Raw genomic sequence first — 13,370 nt, forward strand, 5'->3', positions numbered from 1 at the left:
TTGACAACAGCTATGAAGGAAAAGAGATTGGAAAGGCGCAAGAAAATTATTACACGGTTCAAGAAAAAGTCCTCCATTGTAACGATCTTTTCAGATGAAAAGATCTTCACTGTCAATGCTGTTCTGAACCGCAGAAATGACAGATTTATCGCAAAATTGAAAGCTGAGGTTAAGAGGACATTAAGAACAAAACATCCTGCTCAAGTTCTGGCTTTTGGTGTTGTGGCTTCCGATGGAAAGAACATGCCTATAAAATTCTACAAAGCTGATGAAAAAATCAATGTTAATACTTACTACAAGACTCTGAGATACCAGGTATTGCCATGGCTTAAAGCAAACTACCCAGATGGAAATTATGTATGGACACAGGATGGTGCTCCAGCCCACACAGCTAGAAAAATACAAGATTTGTGCAAATCCAACTTGAGCAATTTTTGGGAATCATGTTTATGTCCGCCTTCTAGCCCAGATCTAAACCCTCTGGATTCTGCTGTTTGGGGCGTTTTAGAACATGCTACCAATAGAACATCACACAGCAATGTCGACTTTCTTAAAGATACTATTAAAGAAGAATGGGAGAAGCTGTCACCGGAATATTTGAGGAACACTTGCACAAGTTTCAGGAAGTGTGTGAAGGCAGTTATTGAGGATGAAGGAGGACACATAGAATAAAAACATTTTCTATTATGGAAATTTTCTTGTGGCAAATAAATTCTCATGACTTTCAATAAACTAATTGGTCATAAACTGTCTTTCAATCCCTGCCTCAAAATATTGTAAATTTTGCTTCCCCACCCTGTAATTTCACTCTAAAACATAGAAGTTAGACATACAAATTTTGGAACTGATATTATTTATATATTATTATGTTATTATTTTAATGATCCGGCCCACTTCAGGTCATATTAGGCTGTATGTGGCCCCTGAACTGACATGAGTTTGACACCCCTAATGCAGAGGGCTTCAAAACTCATGTATCAAATATGGCACGTTTGGCGTTATAAGGTTAAAATCCTACATTTTAGAAGCCGGCATAGACACGTGGGTACATGCACTGTGTATTCTTGCCGATATGAGTTATGTTCAGTTTTCTTCAGTCTCTTCTCTTCACATTCGCTGAACAGAATCAAAGAGTGGGCTTTATACACCCATGTGCTTTGTATGCTTTGATAGCCACAATATGAAGCCATTGCACCAGCCTTTTCAACACCTGTATCCTGTAACGCACCAGTCATTGTCTGAGCAATGACTGCCAGAACCTTAGAAAGGACAAGAAATGAAGAAAAATGACTTACAACACTGACTAGGGCTGTGAAAGAATCTCATTTTTCTGCGGGCACAAAGGTAGTGGTGGTGCAAATTATACAGTACTGAATAATCCTCAGTCAGTTTAGCTTCCCCGGTGCCATTTGGATGCAAATTTTGTGCCTCCAGTGGGCACCTTTTATCTTAAATTTAGCTTAGTTGAAAGACGAGGCTTCGGAAAAATCTCATAAGACCTGTCATGTATGTAGAGTTTCACAACTGAAACGAAAAGGATGGAAGTAATTTAATTCTACCTGCTCATTTTTGGTGCATGTGGTTGAAAATAGAGGTTTTTCATGACAGCAGATGTAGCAGAATGAGGTATGATGTAATATTTACATCTGCTCAAGGACGGATCATCCAAATCATCACATTGTGCCAAACAGAGAGCGTATATAATTAGTGGAACTGTAATGTCACCCATTGGTTTATGAACTGTAGTTTTGAAGCCAGTACTTTAGAATTTGGCCATCACAGTGTGGTTTTTTTTGGAGCCTGAAGTGACCATATTTGGACAAAATGGGCTGGACAATAGGAAACCAAGAGGTCAGAGGTGAGCTAATGCTAAATGCTAGCTTATTGATTTCATCAAACATTTGTGTAGCAAAGTAGTTAGAGAAACTAAGCAAACACAAGTACAGCGGAGCTTCCTGTTAGATAAAAACTAAAAATCTGAAAGTGCGACTCAGCAGGAAAGTCAGCCTTAACCCTTTATCAGGTAAGTGACTGTTTTTGGTAATTTCCACACACATTACAAGACAGTGACAGCGACAGTGACAGTGAGGTCCAATGTGGTCTCCAGGGTCTGTGAGGTCCACCTCTGCATGAACATTATTTATTACATTTATTACATTTACATTATTTATTCTGACATTATTATTTCTTGCACTTCAAAAATTCTATGCATAATCAAATATTTTAATATGCGCTGTTTTTATATTTATTTTTATTTTATTGTATTTCTAATCAAATCTTAATGTATTTTAATATTGTATTTTTTTCAATCAATGTGAAGCACTTTGGGCTACAATTTCTGTATGAAAGGTGCTATACAAATAAAGTTTATTATTATTTATTATTATTAACAGTGAGTGGACCTGCTTTGTTCGGTACCATGAAGTAATGGTACTAATGTAAGGAATGGTGTTCAAAGGGATCATGTGATTATGTTCTAATGTTCTATAAGTGATGCTCCAATTTTCTAAAACACATGTTCCTTTCACCTTATAAGTGTTTTTTTTTTTTTTTTGGTATTTTTTATATATACTTCTTGGATTTTTTAATTAATTTATTTATTTTTTACCACTTACGGGCAAGGAACCAAATATGGTAACTTCCTTGACCTTGATTTTCTACATAATAAAAAATTTGGAAAAATTTCACAAAAGTAATAAAGTCTTGTTATGCCCTCTAATAACACTTTAAGGTTGAAATTTTGAATTTCAGAGTATTTCTGAGTGAACTATAAAAGGGTTAACACCAACCTGTCAGTCAAAGCTGTTGTTCGATCTGATTACACTGGTCTACAAGTAAAATGCTTCCAGAAAAAAAGTTGTGAATTTTTACCATGTGTGAGTCACTAAAAAAGAAAAATCCAGTCAAAATGCTGGTTGCCTATGGAGGTTTGTAGGAATATACATACAGCTGAGAAAAAGGAAAAGAAACTAACTGAACTGTATTTAAATGTATACGTTGTATTGTACTGATAAAAAAGAAAATCTAACAAAAACTGAGTTAAAAAAAAAAAAAATGCTGGTCAGCTGAAGTTTCCAAGATACAGTCTTGGATCAAAATGTGAAATTCCAATCCAACTTTATTTATAAAGCATTTTAAAGCAACCACGGTGGACCAAAGTGCTGTACAGAAGAATAAATAAAACCAAAATAAAAGAATACTGAAATATATTTTACTTTAGATATTGAAGTTTTAGGATGAATTGTTTTAATATTAAGTAGTTATTGTTTTAACACAGGATTCTTTTGTTTAATCTGTTTTACTTCAATAATGTTAATAGTGACTTCTTTGTGACCAGGATTATGTTGTACTCTGTTGTAGTTTATGTATATTATCTCTAGGTTAAGCTTGGTAAGATAGGAACCATCTGTCTACACAAGAGTTAATTAGGTTCTGTTCTTCTTCTAGATCCACGTCTGAACACACACATTCACACACATAGTGTTGTCAAATATAGGTGATAAGGGTAAACTTATTGTTGGCATAAGTTTACTTAGAGTTCAGGCCCCACATCTGTTTGATCTTTTTAGATAACGCTGAGTTAAAGACCAACCCATTTGTACGGGTCAGCCCGCCCATAGGGTCCATAAATGTACACTTCACCTAATGTTCGGGGCTCATTGTTCTCTGAGTCCTCAGAGCTGAGTGTCCACCTTATTTGTGATCTGAATAAATTTTGTCAACTTTGAGACCGATCTGAATCCAGACTCGTCCTTAGAGTTTCCAACAAAAAACAGGTTAACAATATAAAGAAATTTGAGAATTAACGAGAGAATGGGTTTTACTCCAAAGGAATATTAGTCTTAGAGCTACCAGATCTACTTCAAAACACTGTCTGCACATGACAATACATTCACTGTACAGGTTCTATCTAGTGGAACATTTATAAATCTATTGTATAAATGTACCTAAACCAACATATATGTGTAATAACATTTTATCACACTGGTCTATAATTTTTTAGAAATGATTTGCTTCAGACATTAAATGTGCTAAATGTTACGTATTTTAATCAGATTAATTGGAAAATAAATGACAAAAGTGCCGGTTTGCTGATGTTTTCAAGGTATATGATTAAGTGTTATTACACATATATATTGGTTTATGTACATTTCTATAATAGTTTTATAAATCTTCCACTAAATAGAACCTGTAAAGTGAATGTATTCTAATGTGCAGACAGTGTTTTGAAGTAGATCTTGTAGCTCTGAGACAAATATTCCTTTTGAGTCAAACCCATTCTCTCGATAATTCTTGAATTTCACATTTTGACCCAAGGCTGTATCTTGGAAAGTTCAGCCAACCAGCATTTTTGACTTGATTTTTCTTTATCAGTGACTCTCATGTGGTAAAATTTCATTACTTTTATTCTGGAAGCATTTTCCTTGTAGACCAGTGTCATATACCTTGAAAACATCATCAGACCAGCACTTTTGTCATTTGTTTTTTTGTTTTCCAATTAATCTGATTAAAATACGTAACATTCATCTCTGAAGCAGATCATTTCTAAAAAACTGTAGACCAGTGTTAACAGAAAAAAATGTAAAGACGAACCAAATCACTTATAAAATGGATGAGACCGGAATGAATCCTGGAAAAATTGCTGACTTAGTATTTATGGAGATAAAACAAATGTAAGTCTATAACGGGGTAGATTTTCTACAGCAGCAAGACAAGATACAGAACCCTTCAACTGCACGATTCAGAAAAGTAATTATGGAATTTACACCCAATGATACTAAAAAACAATGAAACCCTGCAGTTTTAAGGAAAGGATCAGACGACCACTTCCACCGCTGCTTCAGACTTTGAAAACACAAAAACTGCACATTTAGAAAGTCTGAATTTTACAGCAAAAGAGGAGGAGGACATGTCATTTTCACATTTTTTAACAAGGTAATTATACTATTTGTGTCGGAAAAATCAGAATACTGTTTTCATACAATATGTCTAGACGGAATCTTTGATTTTCTTTCTTCCACAAAGATCTCAGTCTCTTTCTTTCAAGCTTCGTTTTATCAGTTTTTAAAGGGAATGAGAGGTTCACATGGTTACCAAAGCTCTCCCTGACCCTACTTGCTTATTATGAATTCCTCTTTGTAATAATTGTCTCTGCCTTTTTCCATATTTTAATAACAGCTGCCTCACTCTGGTCTATCCTCACCACAGTTTCCTTCCCATTTAGGATAAAAGGCGTTTATTCTCCGCAGTGCAATAATTAAAAGATCATGTGTGGAGTTAAATGTCTTTCCTACGGGATGCAGTCGCAGCATGGGAATCTTTCAATCTCTTACCTGTAATAAGAAGTCAAACAGCGCCAGTCGGCCCCACTCCGAGTGGTGGACTCCCACGCACGGCGCTGACCTCAGATCCACTTCCCGCCCACATCCGACCTTCAGCAGCTTCTGGTACTGGACAAAACTGAGCGGCACCGAGTTCTGGTCGTTGTCGCTGTCGTCCAGGTGTTGAATATCCGGGTCCCACCACACCACGGGTCTCGGGGTCCCACTGGTGTACCGATACGGCAGAATCTCGCTGTGGAAAGTCCGCAGAACGGCGGGGAGGCTCCTGTTGAGTCCCAGAACCCGGTCCAGGTGGAAGGCGAACACCTCGAACCAGTCGTCTGTGCGTTTGATCAGAGAGCAGCGTCCCCGATGGCAGCGATCACTGTGGGTTCGTACGAGTCCAGGACCAGGATCAGGATCAGGATCAGGATCAGGATCAGGATCAGGATCAGGATCAGGACTCTTCGTCTGCAGGATTGAAGAGGGTTTAGTGAGGATAGACTTATTAAACATTCCCCTTTTATTCCCTGTTCATTAAAACACAACACAGTATAGAGCCTCAGGCCTCAGAAAAACACATTTACGCACTTATGACACAGTATGTGCAATAATCCCCCAAATGTGAATTATATGCAATAAATATAACTGCAATAATCTTCTGTCCTGCAATAACAATGCAATATTTATACAAAATGTAACCCTCCGGTATCCAGGAGTGACTTTTAGGCACACTTTGCACTTCGTTTTAAAAAAACTTCATATTATTTTTCACAATTTAAATAAGGTTAGAATTCAAAAGTTGTTCATTTTTGCATGATCTTTAAAATTCTGGCCACCAACTAAAATGTGCACATTGTAAACAAAAGAAAATGACCAGACTAGCATCTGTCTGCCAAGTGTGTCTAAAACGCACTTTCTTCCATTTGATCTGTATGATTAGGGCTGACCTGGATTTATAAAAATAAAATCAAATTAGAGCAGAAAAATAAATCAATATATAATATTTAATAGTTTGATTTATAGGTGTGCATTTTACGCACACTTGGTGACAGATGCTAGTATTTTTGAACATTTGACCTAGTGCCAAAAATAAAAATGCAAATTAACCAATGTTGGAGTTAATCACTGACATATGTCAGGATGAAAAAAATCAAATAATATGTGATCACTTTTTATGGAGTATATTGAAAAAAATTAATTTTTTGTGTTTTTTGCATCAAAAAAAAAAAAAAAAGTGTTGTTTACATTACAAACATGGCATTTAAAGGGTTAAAAAATGTGACAATTATTGAGTATTTGGTATTTTTATTTATGGCTCAAGTTGATGAAATAGAAAAAAGTGTAAAAGAATTAAAAACAAACTGTATGAGAATTTTTTGACATTATTCCACAAGTGTGCCAAAAAGGCACACTTGGTGCTTAGTAAGGGCCTAGCTGGACGGGATACCAGAGAGTTAACAAAAATAAATGCACTGCTTTTATATAGACCTGCTTCATAGGTATACATACTGTTTAACATAGATATACATACTGTTTTTATAGGAAACGGGTCAAAACACAGTAATGTCCCGTCAGAGAGCGAACTTGAATTGATTGCCATTCCAACATTTATTTCAATATAAAGTAGCTCCTTGTTTTGGATAATCCCTTATGGTCCAACTAAAGCATAAATTAATTTAAAAGTAAAATGTGGGTCATTTAGCAACACTAATCTGTCAAATTGTCTTTAAAATGTCCCTTCAGAGAGATTTCAAACATCGTGTTTTGACCCAAACACAGACTGTTATTCACAGATATACATACTGTTTACATTGTAAATTGCGCCTATTCATATTTTATCCAGTTTTAATTTTTTTATTCTACTAAGCTAGAGCTTCTTATGTTACTTTGCTAAACTGTACAATTTTTTAATTAAATTTTCTTATCTTATTTTTTTGTATTTATAATTTTATATTCGCTCTATTCTTATTTCTGTAGCACTGGTGTTTGTACATATTGCTTTAGTGTACACACAATGATCAAAAAGGCTATTCTATTCTATTCTATTCTGTTCTATATATTTACATTAAAAAATCACTAACATATTTTTAGCCAGTAGTGAAAAACAGCTGTCAGAGTTTATTTACTGCCTTGAGAAAATGACAATAAATATGCAGACTAGACTATAACATTAACTATAACATTAAAAAAAATAAAACATGTCAATTTATGTACAGTGGGACATTTAACACAACACTTACCATTACTGTATTAAGTGCATTTCAATAGATCAACCAAAAATTTGTATCTATACAGTACCAAATAAAGAACAGACTATTCATACGTCAGAGCACCATGAGCCCTTGGACCTCAGTGGACGCTGGGTTATAAATTTGGATGAGGTCTGTGATGTACTGTGGGGTCAGTCCATTCAAAGCTTTGAAAACGAACAATAAAATCTTAAAATCAATTTAAAAATTAACAAGGAGCCAGTGCAAAGATACAAGGATCGGGTTAATACGTTCATGTTTTCGGCCCCTGTTTAAAGTCGTGTCGCTGCGTTCTGGACGAACAGCAGACAACAGATGCCCAATACCATAAAATACCCGTCATCTGATCTAAACTTTGTCCCGACACAAATATTGACACACTCCATCCAGATGGAAAGCAATTTTTTGCATTATTCAGACATTTGGAGATGTAGTCATTAAAAATTCATAAACACATTTTCTGCTGTTTCAGTTCGTGCATATGTTGTTTCGTAAACAGGCGCATACAACAACGTCTATCCTGCTTTTCTTTCCTTGATTCTTTTGACGTAAACCCCATATTTTTTTAAAAGCTGCATCGGCCTTTTTACATTCATGACATGCATTCATAATGTGACATGAGCTACCTGCATCACCTATCATACATTTTTTATTAACTCTTACTTGGCCTTTTTTGTGTCAGTTTTACATGAAACGAGAGCAACTTCCAGTGTTAGAGGCTGGAATCACTGGGAAACCATCAACAGAAGACAGACGTGACTTTATTTAGTAGAAAGATGGAGAAAACAGAGATGAGAGTTGGCCAAAAATGCTAATGTTGCTTCTTTACACTGCAAAAATCTAAATCTTACCAAGTGTATTTTTTCTCATTTCTAGTCAAAATATCTCATCACTCTCAACCCTTAGTGGTCTGAGTTGATTTTGGCCTTTTTTAGTACTTTTGATTTTGCCTTTATATACTATATAAAGAAATGTTTACTATACCAATGTTTGGTAAAAAAAAAAAGATTTCAGCACAACTTCATCTATCTCATCTACCTATTATTTTTTCACTTTAACCTACTATATCAACACAAAAGGACAAAAAACACACAAAAAATATAAAATCCGATTTGAAAAATGTATATAATTTATTGTATAGATAACACAATGATGCTTAACGAACCTTTTCAAAGACTTTGAAAGTGAATATTGGTTCCAGATATTAGGTATAGAAAATCAAAATGGTCATAAATTAAAATTATACTCAAATATTTGACATAAAAGCATGAATGAATTAAATTTTTATTTCGAACATGTAGACAATGAAATAAAAACAAAAATCAACCAGCAAAATATAAGTACTGGTACATAAATGATTGATAAGCAAACAAACCACAAAAATAAATACATTATTAATAATAATAATAATAATAATAATAATAATAATAATAAAGAAAACAAAGGAAATGGAATTATACGTGCTCGAAAAGGAGTAGGAAGAAGTAAAAACTTATGTACTCCTACCCCCAATTACTATTCCTTATGATCACTATATGGCGATTATTATTTTGCATGAATATAATAATAATAATAATAATAATAATAATAATAATAATAATAATAATAATAATAATAAATAGTTTAACAATATCATACATCCTTTTTCCTATATACACTAATATGATAATACCCATTCACAAGTTATCCTTCCAGATATTAATAGAAACTAAAAAACAAAAACAAAACAAAAAAAACCATATATATATATATATATATATATATATATATATATATATACACACATATATACACACACATATATATATATATGTATGTATATATATATATATATATATATATATATATATATATATATATATATATATAATACTCTATATTGTCCTCTATAGTAATATAGTAATAATATATTCATATATCCATATTTAAACTAGATATCTTTACATAGGCGTTTTCTCCAGTTTTCCGTCCATGACCGTGGACCCCTAAGGGTTAAAAAAGGACATAATCACCTAAAGAGTAACTTTTCAGTGAGATATAAGAACTTATTTTTAGACAATAGATCTTGAAAATCTTATTTTAAAAAATCATGCCAAGTTCATTTTCATTTGTTCCACTGGCAGATTTTTTTTTTTTGCTTAATTCAACATTTTTTTTTGCATTATTCAAGCAAAAAATCTGCCAATGGAACAAGTGAAAATTATATTTTAAGACTTCTTGAAATAAGATTTTCAAGATTTGTTGTCTAAAAATAAGTTCTTCTATCTCGCTGAAAAGTTCCTCTTGAGGTGATTATGTCTTATTATAAGTGTGATGAGATGTTTTGACTAGAAATGAGAAAAATACACTTGGTAAGATTTAGATTTTTTCCAGTGTACATGTTGTATAAATAGACAAATGAATGATAATTTAATATTTTTCAGTGTCACTGGGCAGAAATTCAGTTATTAGCTTTTAGTGTCTTCAATTCAGGTGGTCTGAGGTGAAATGAGTCACACCTATGAATGTCTATGGATGCAGGTTCCTACAGGATTCCACAAGTTAAATTTAAGACTTTTTAAGGCCTTTTTAAGACTATTTAGAACAAAATTTAACGCCCATTTCACAGCCCATTTGCCACAAAAATCCATAACTCCTAGAATTTATTAAAATGTATTTATTTATATCAGTAGATTTTTAATATTGCATACATACCGTACACACAACTGAATGTTCCGAGTCATTTTTCATAGGGGGCTGCAAAGTTAGAGATAACTGGTTCCTAATTTCAATATAAATTGTTGGGTTGGAACTGAATAAACTAACGTTACCTTCTTTGCAGCTTGGACATTTAACAGACACATTCAAACACAATACAGCCAACAAGTTTATGGCAACATAACTTAAGACCTAGAATATCAAATTTAACACCTTTTAAAGACTATTTAAGGTAATAAATGCAAATGTGTGAATTCAAGACTTTTCAGACTTTTTAAGACCCTGCAGGAACCCTGTGGATGCAGATGTTTAGCTAATCACAGGTGTTTTCCATTTATTCTTAAGATTTCCTCAAATGTCATTACACGTCTGTACTCCATGGCTTCTTCTTCTTTCCTTCTATATTTAGTTTTGTTTTTTTTTTATTTTGGACCAAAATGAAGGAATCTGGTCTTTTTCCCTATGATTTCATCTCCTGCAGCTTTAACAAAAAAATGCTGTTTCAGAGTAAGATGAAGACATGTCCAAAAAATGTGTCTGGATATTTTTGTATTCAATGAGCTCATTTTCGAGTCAGTCTTCCTCCACCACCCACAACATCTCTCCTGCCACATGCACTGTCAACCTTGAGTAGTCGCACAAATCCCTGAGTCACCGTCTGCACAGGCCGCTTTAAACCAGGATGAAACCGGCTGTTTGTCTGTCATGTCTGACGAACACGCAACACTTTTTCATCAATCACTGCACATTTTAAAAGACGTTCATCTACTGTACAATCTGTAACACAGGTGTCAAACATACGGCTTGTGGACAAAAACTGGCCCACCAAAGAGTCCAATCCAACACGTGGGATGAATTTGTGAAATGCAAAAATTACAGTAGTCGCTTTTCCATTGGACATCTGTGCAAAACTTTACCAATATTTACAAAATATCAAAAAAACAGAAGTGCATAATGTTGGTTTTTCCATTAAATCACAAATGCGATGATTTGTTTATTTATTATCACGAGATGACACAAGAAGTTATTCCACAAACATGGTGACCAACGTAAATATCATATTGATTTACAGATATATTCATTATTATTATTAAATATTACCCCTCTATCCCATACTAAATTACAAAATGATTGGGTTTCCTGGTGTGTCCACATACACCGCACCATATTTCTTTTACAACTCTTCTTCTTCACTTGTTGTAATGTCCGTCAACATCCGTTGTTTTATTCACGTAACTGTAGTTGCAGAAAAAGGTCTTTCCATTGCAGTTTTGTGTGATATACCATTTGCGCTACGCCCGAAAAACCACCTCATGCCAGCACAAAAATGTTTAATCGATAAACGAGAGTTTTGGCAAAATTGATGTTTTTTCCATTAGGTAAATTTTATGTTATACTCGCACAATTTGAGGGCCAATGGAAAAGCGACAACTGACGTTAACAGCCAAGGATGTTAAATCTTTTTAGTTCAGGTTCACGTTATAGATTGTGAGTGCAGCGTGGACCTTGGACCTCGGAGTTCTTTTATACGCGACACGTATCAGAAAATAAAAGGCCTGGAATCCAAAGTTTTCAGTTTTTTTTTCTTTACTATAAACTCAAACTGATGTAAAACAAAGGATGAATTCCTAAATTAAGCTACATGACGGTCAACAGACTGTGATGCTCCTGGGCTTCAGGCTTCTCTTTCATTACGTAGTTATAAATTCATCAGCCAACAGGATTGCATCCTATATATGACATTAAGACTGATACTATTATTACTCAAATATTCATATATTAGACATAAAATATTAATGAGATATCAAATCCAAATATAAATATGAATTTTCAACTGAAATACAAAAAATGGCTCCAACATAGACCAATATGATAAAAAAAAAATTGGATCAGACCAGAAAACATCATCACAATAACTTATAAATAATGATAAATCCACATTTTTCTCTTTGATTTAGTCTAAAAAACACAGGAAACTTCCATGAAAATGCTGACATTTACAAACTGTCCTTTAAAACATATGAATCACCTGAACAAATATGAACAATCTGAAATGTCCTAATAAAAAGAAGTGTAATTTAACCAATATTCTGCCTGTTACTAAATGTTTTGTGTATTTGTAGATCCACTGTGATCTGTAAATGATAAACTGAAACATAAAAGGGTTAAAATTGCAATTATTTTTCTAAACACATTTCAGGTTGTTCATGTTACTCACATTTTCAAGGAAACTTTGTAGATGCAAACATTTTCATGGTGTAATTGTACTTTTTTTCGCTGTTACTATTTAACTGGTCTGGTCCACTTCAGCTCATACTGGACTGAATGTGCCCCTGAACTAGAATGACTTTTCCAGCCCTGGTCTATGACATAATCTCCTGATTCTAATGAAGTAAAACATCTACCTGGTGCTTCGTCGGGGGATCCAGCGCCACCTGAAGGACCTGTCCGTGTGCAGGAACCCTGGCCTTGCTGACCACCTCACCCCTGCGAGGAGCTCCATCTCTGGATGTCGTCGTGGCTGAACCAGTGAACAGGCCTCAGATCGGGACTGATCAGATCCTCCTGGGGTCACTCTTTGGGAAGTCCTGTTCTCTAAAGCTCCCCACACCAGCGTCCATCATCTTCTTCTCACGGTCGTCTTCAGTTTGGACGAGGTCTTTGTACGGTCCACTGACCCCGGATCCTCTTTGGGTTCTGAGGGATCCTCTGAGAGATTATGGTGCTTTTTCAGATTCCTGGAGGGCTTTTTCATAGCCTGCTGCTCCTTACTGACTCTATCAGATTTCCCACTGTGCCTGCGTTTTTCCGCTGGCTTTGCGTTTGTGTGTCTGCCGTGTATTTGTGTGTGTGCGTTCCAGTTAGTGTGTCTATCCTCCCATCTGCCTGCAGCTCTCCTGTCGCTCATTAGAGTATCTGTCGGTGAGGGGATGTGTGTTACTGTGGATTTACTCCTTTCAAGATGAATGTATGTTTCAGCTTTGTTCCTCACCACAGAGCTGTGGTCGCTTTGCTTAATTCTATGCTTTGGCCTTGAGTTGTTGACTGTAAACTCTGGTAGATGGAGATGATGATGACTAGTTAGATGCTGGATGGCGCC

The 13,370-nt window shown here is 34.8% G+C and overlaps 1 protein-coding gene across 1 annotated transcript in view; it reads right to left on the reverse strand.

The window, feature by feature from the left end:
* The window catches only part of gask1a (golgi associated kinase 1A), a 78,130-nt gene extending 65,105 nt beyond the window's left edge, over window positions 1-13,025 (reverse strand). Inside the window, exons 1-3 of the mRNA XM_030157533.1 lie at window positions 12,938-13,025; window positions 12,676-12,809; window positions 5,334-5,792 (exon numbers count right to left, since the gene is read on the reverse strand). Of these exons, the coding sequence (XP_030013393.1) occupies window positions 5,334-5,792; window positions 12,676-12,809; window positions 12,938-13,025 (681 nt within the window). The remainder of the gene's footprint in view (window positions 1-5,333; window positions 5,793-12,675; window positions 12,810-12,937) is intronic.
* Between the last annotated feature and the right edge of the window lie 345 nt (window positions 13,026-13,370).

The sequence above is a fragment of the Sphaeramia orbicularis genome, chromosome 16 (assembly GCF_902148855.1).
Source record: "Sphaeramia orbicularis chromosome 16, fSphaOr1.1, whole genome shotgun sequence".
NCBI classification, from domain to species: Eukaryota; Metazoa; Chordata; class Actinopteri; order Kurtiformes; family Apogonidae; genus Sphaeramia; species Sphaeramia orbicularis.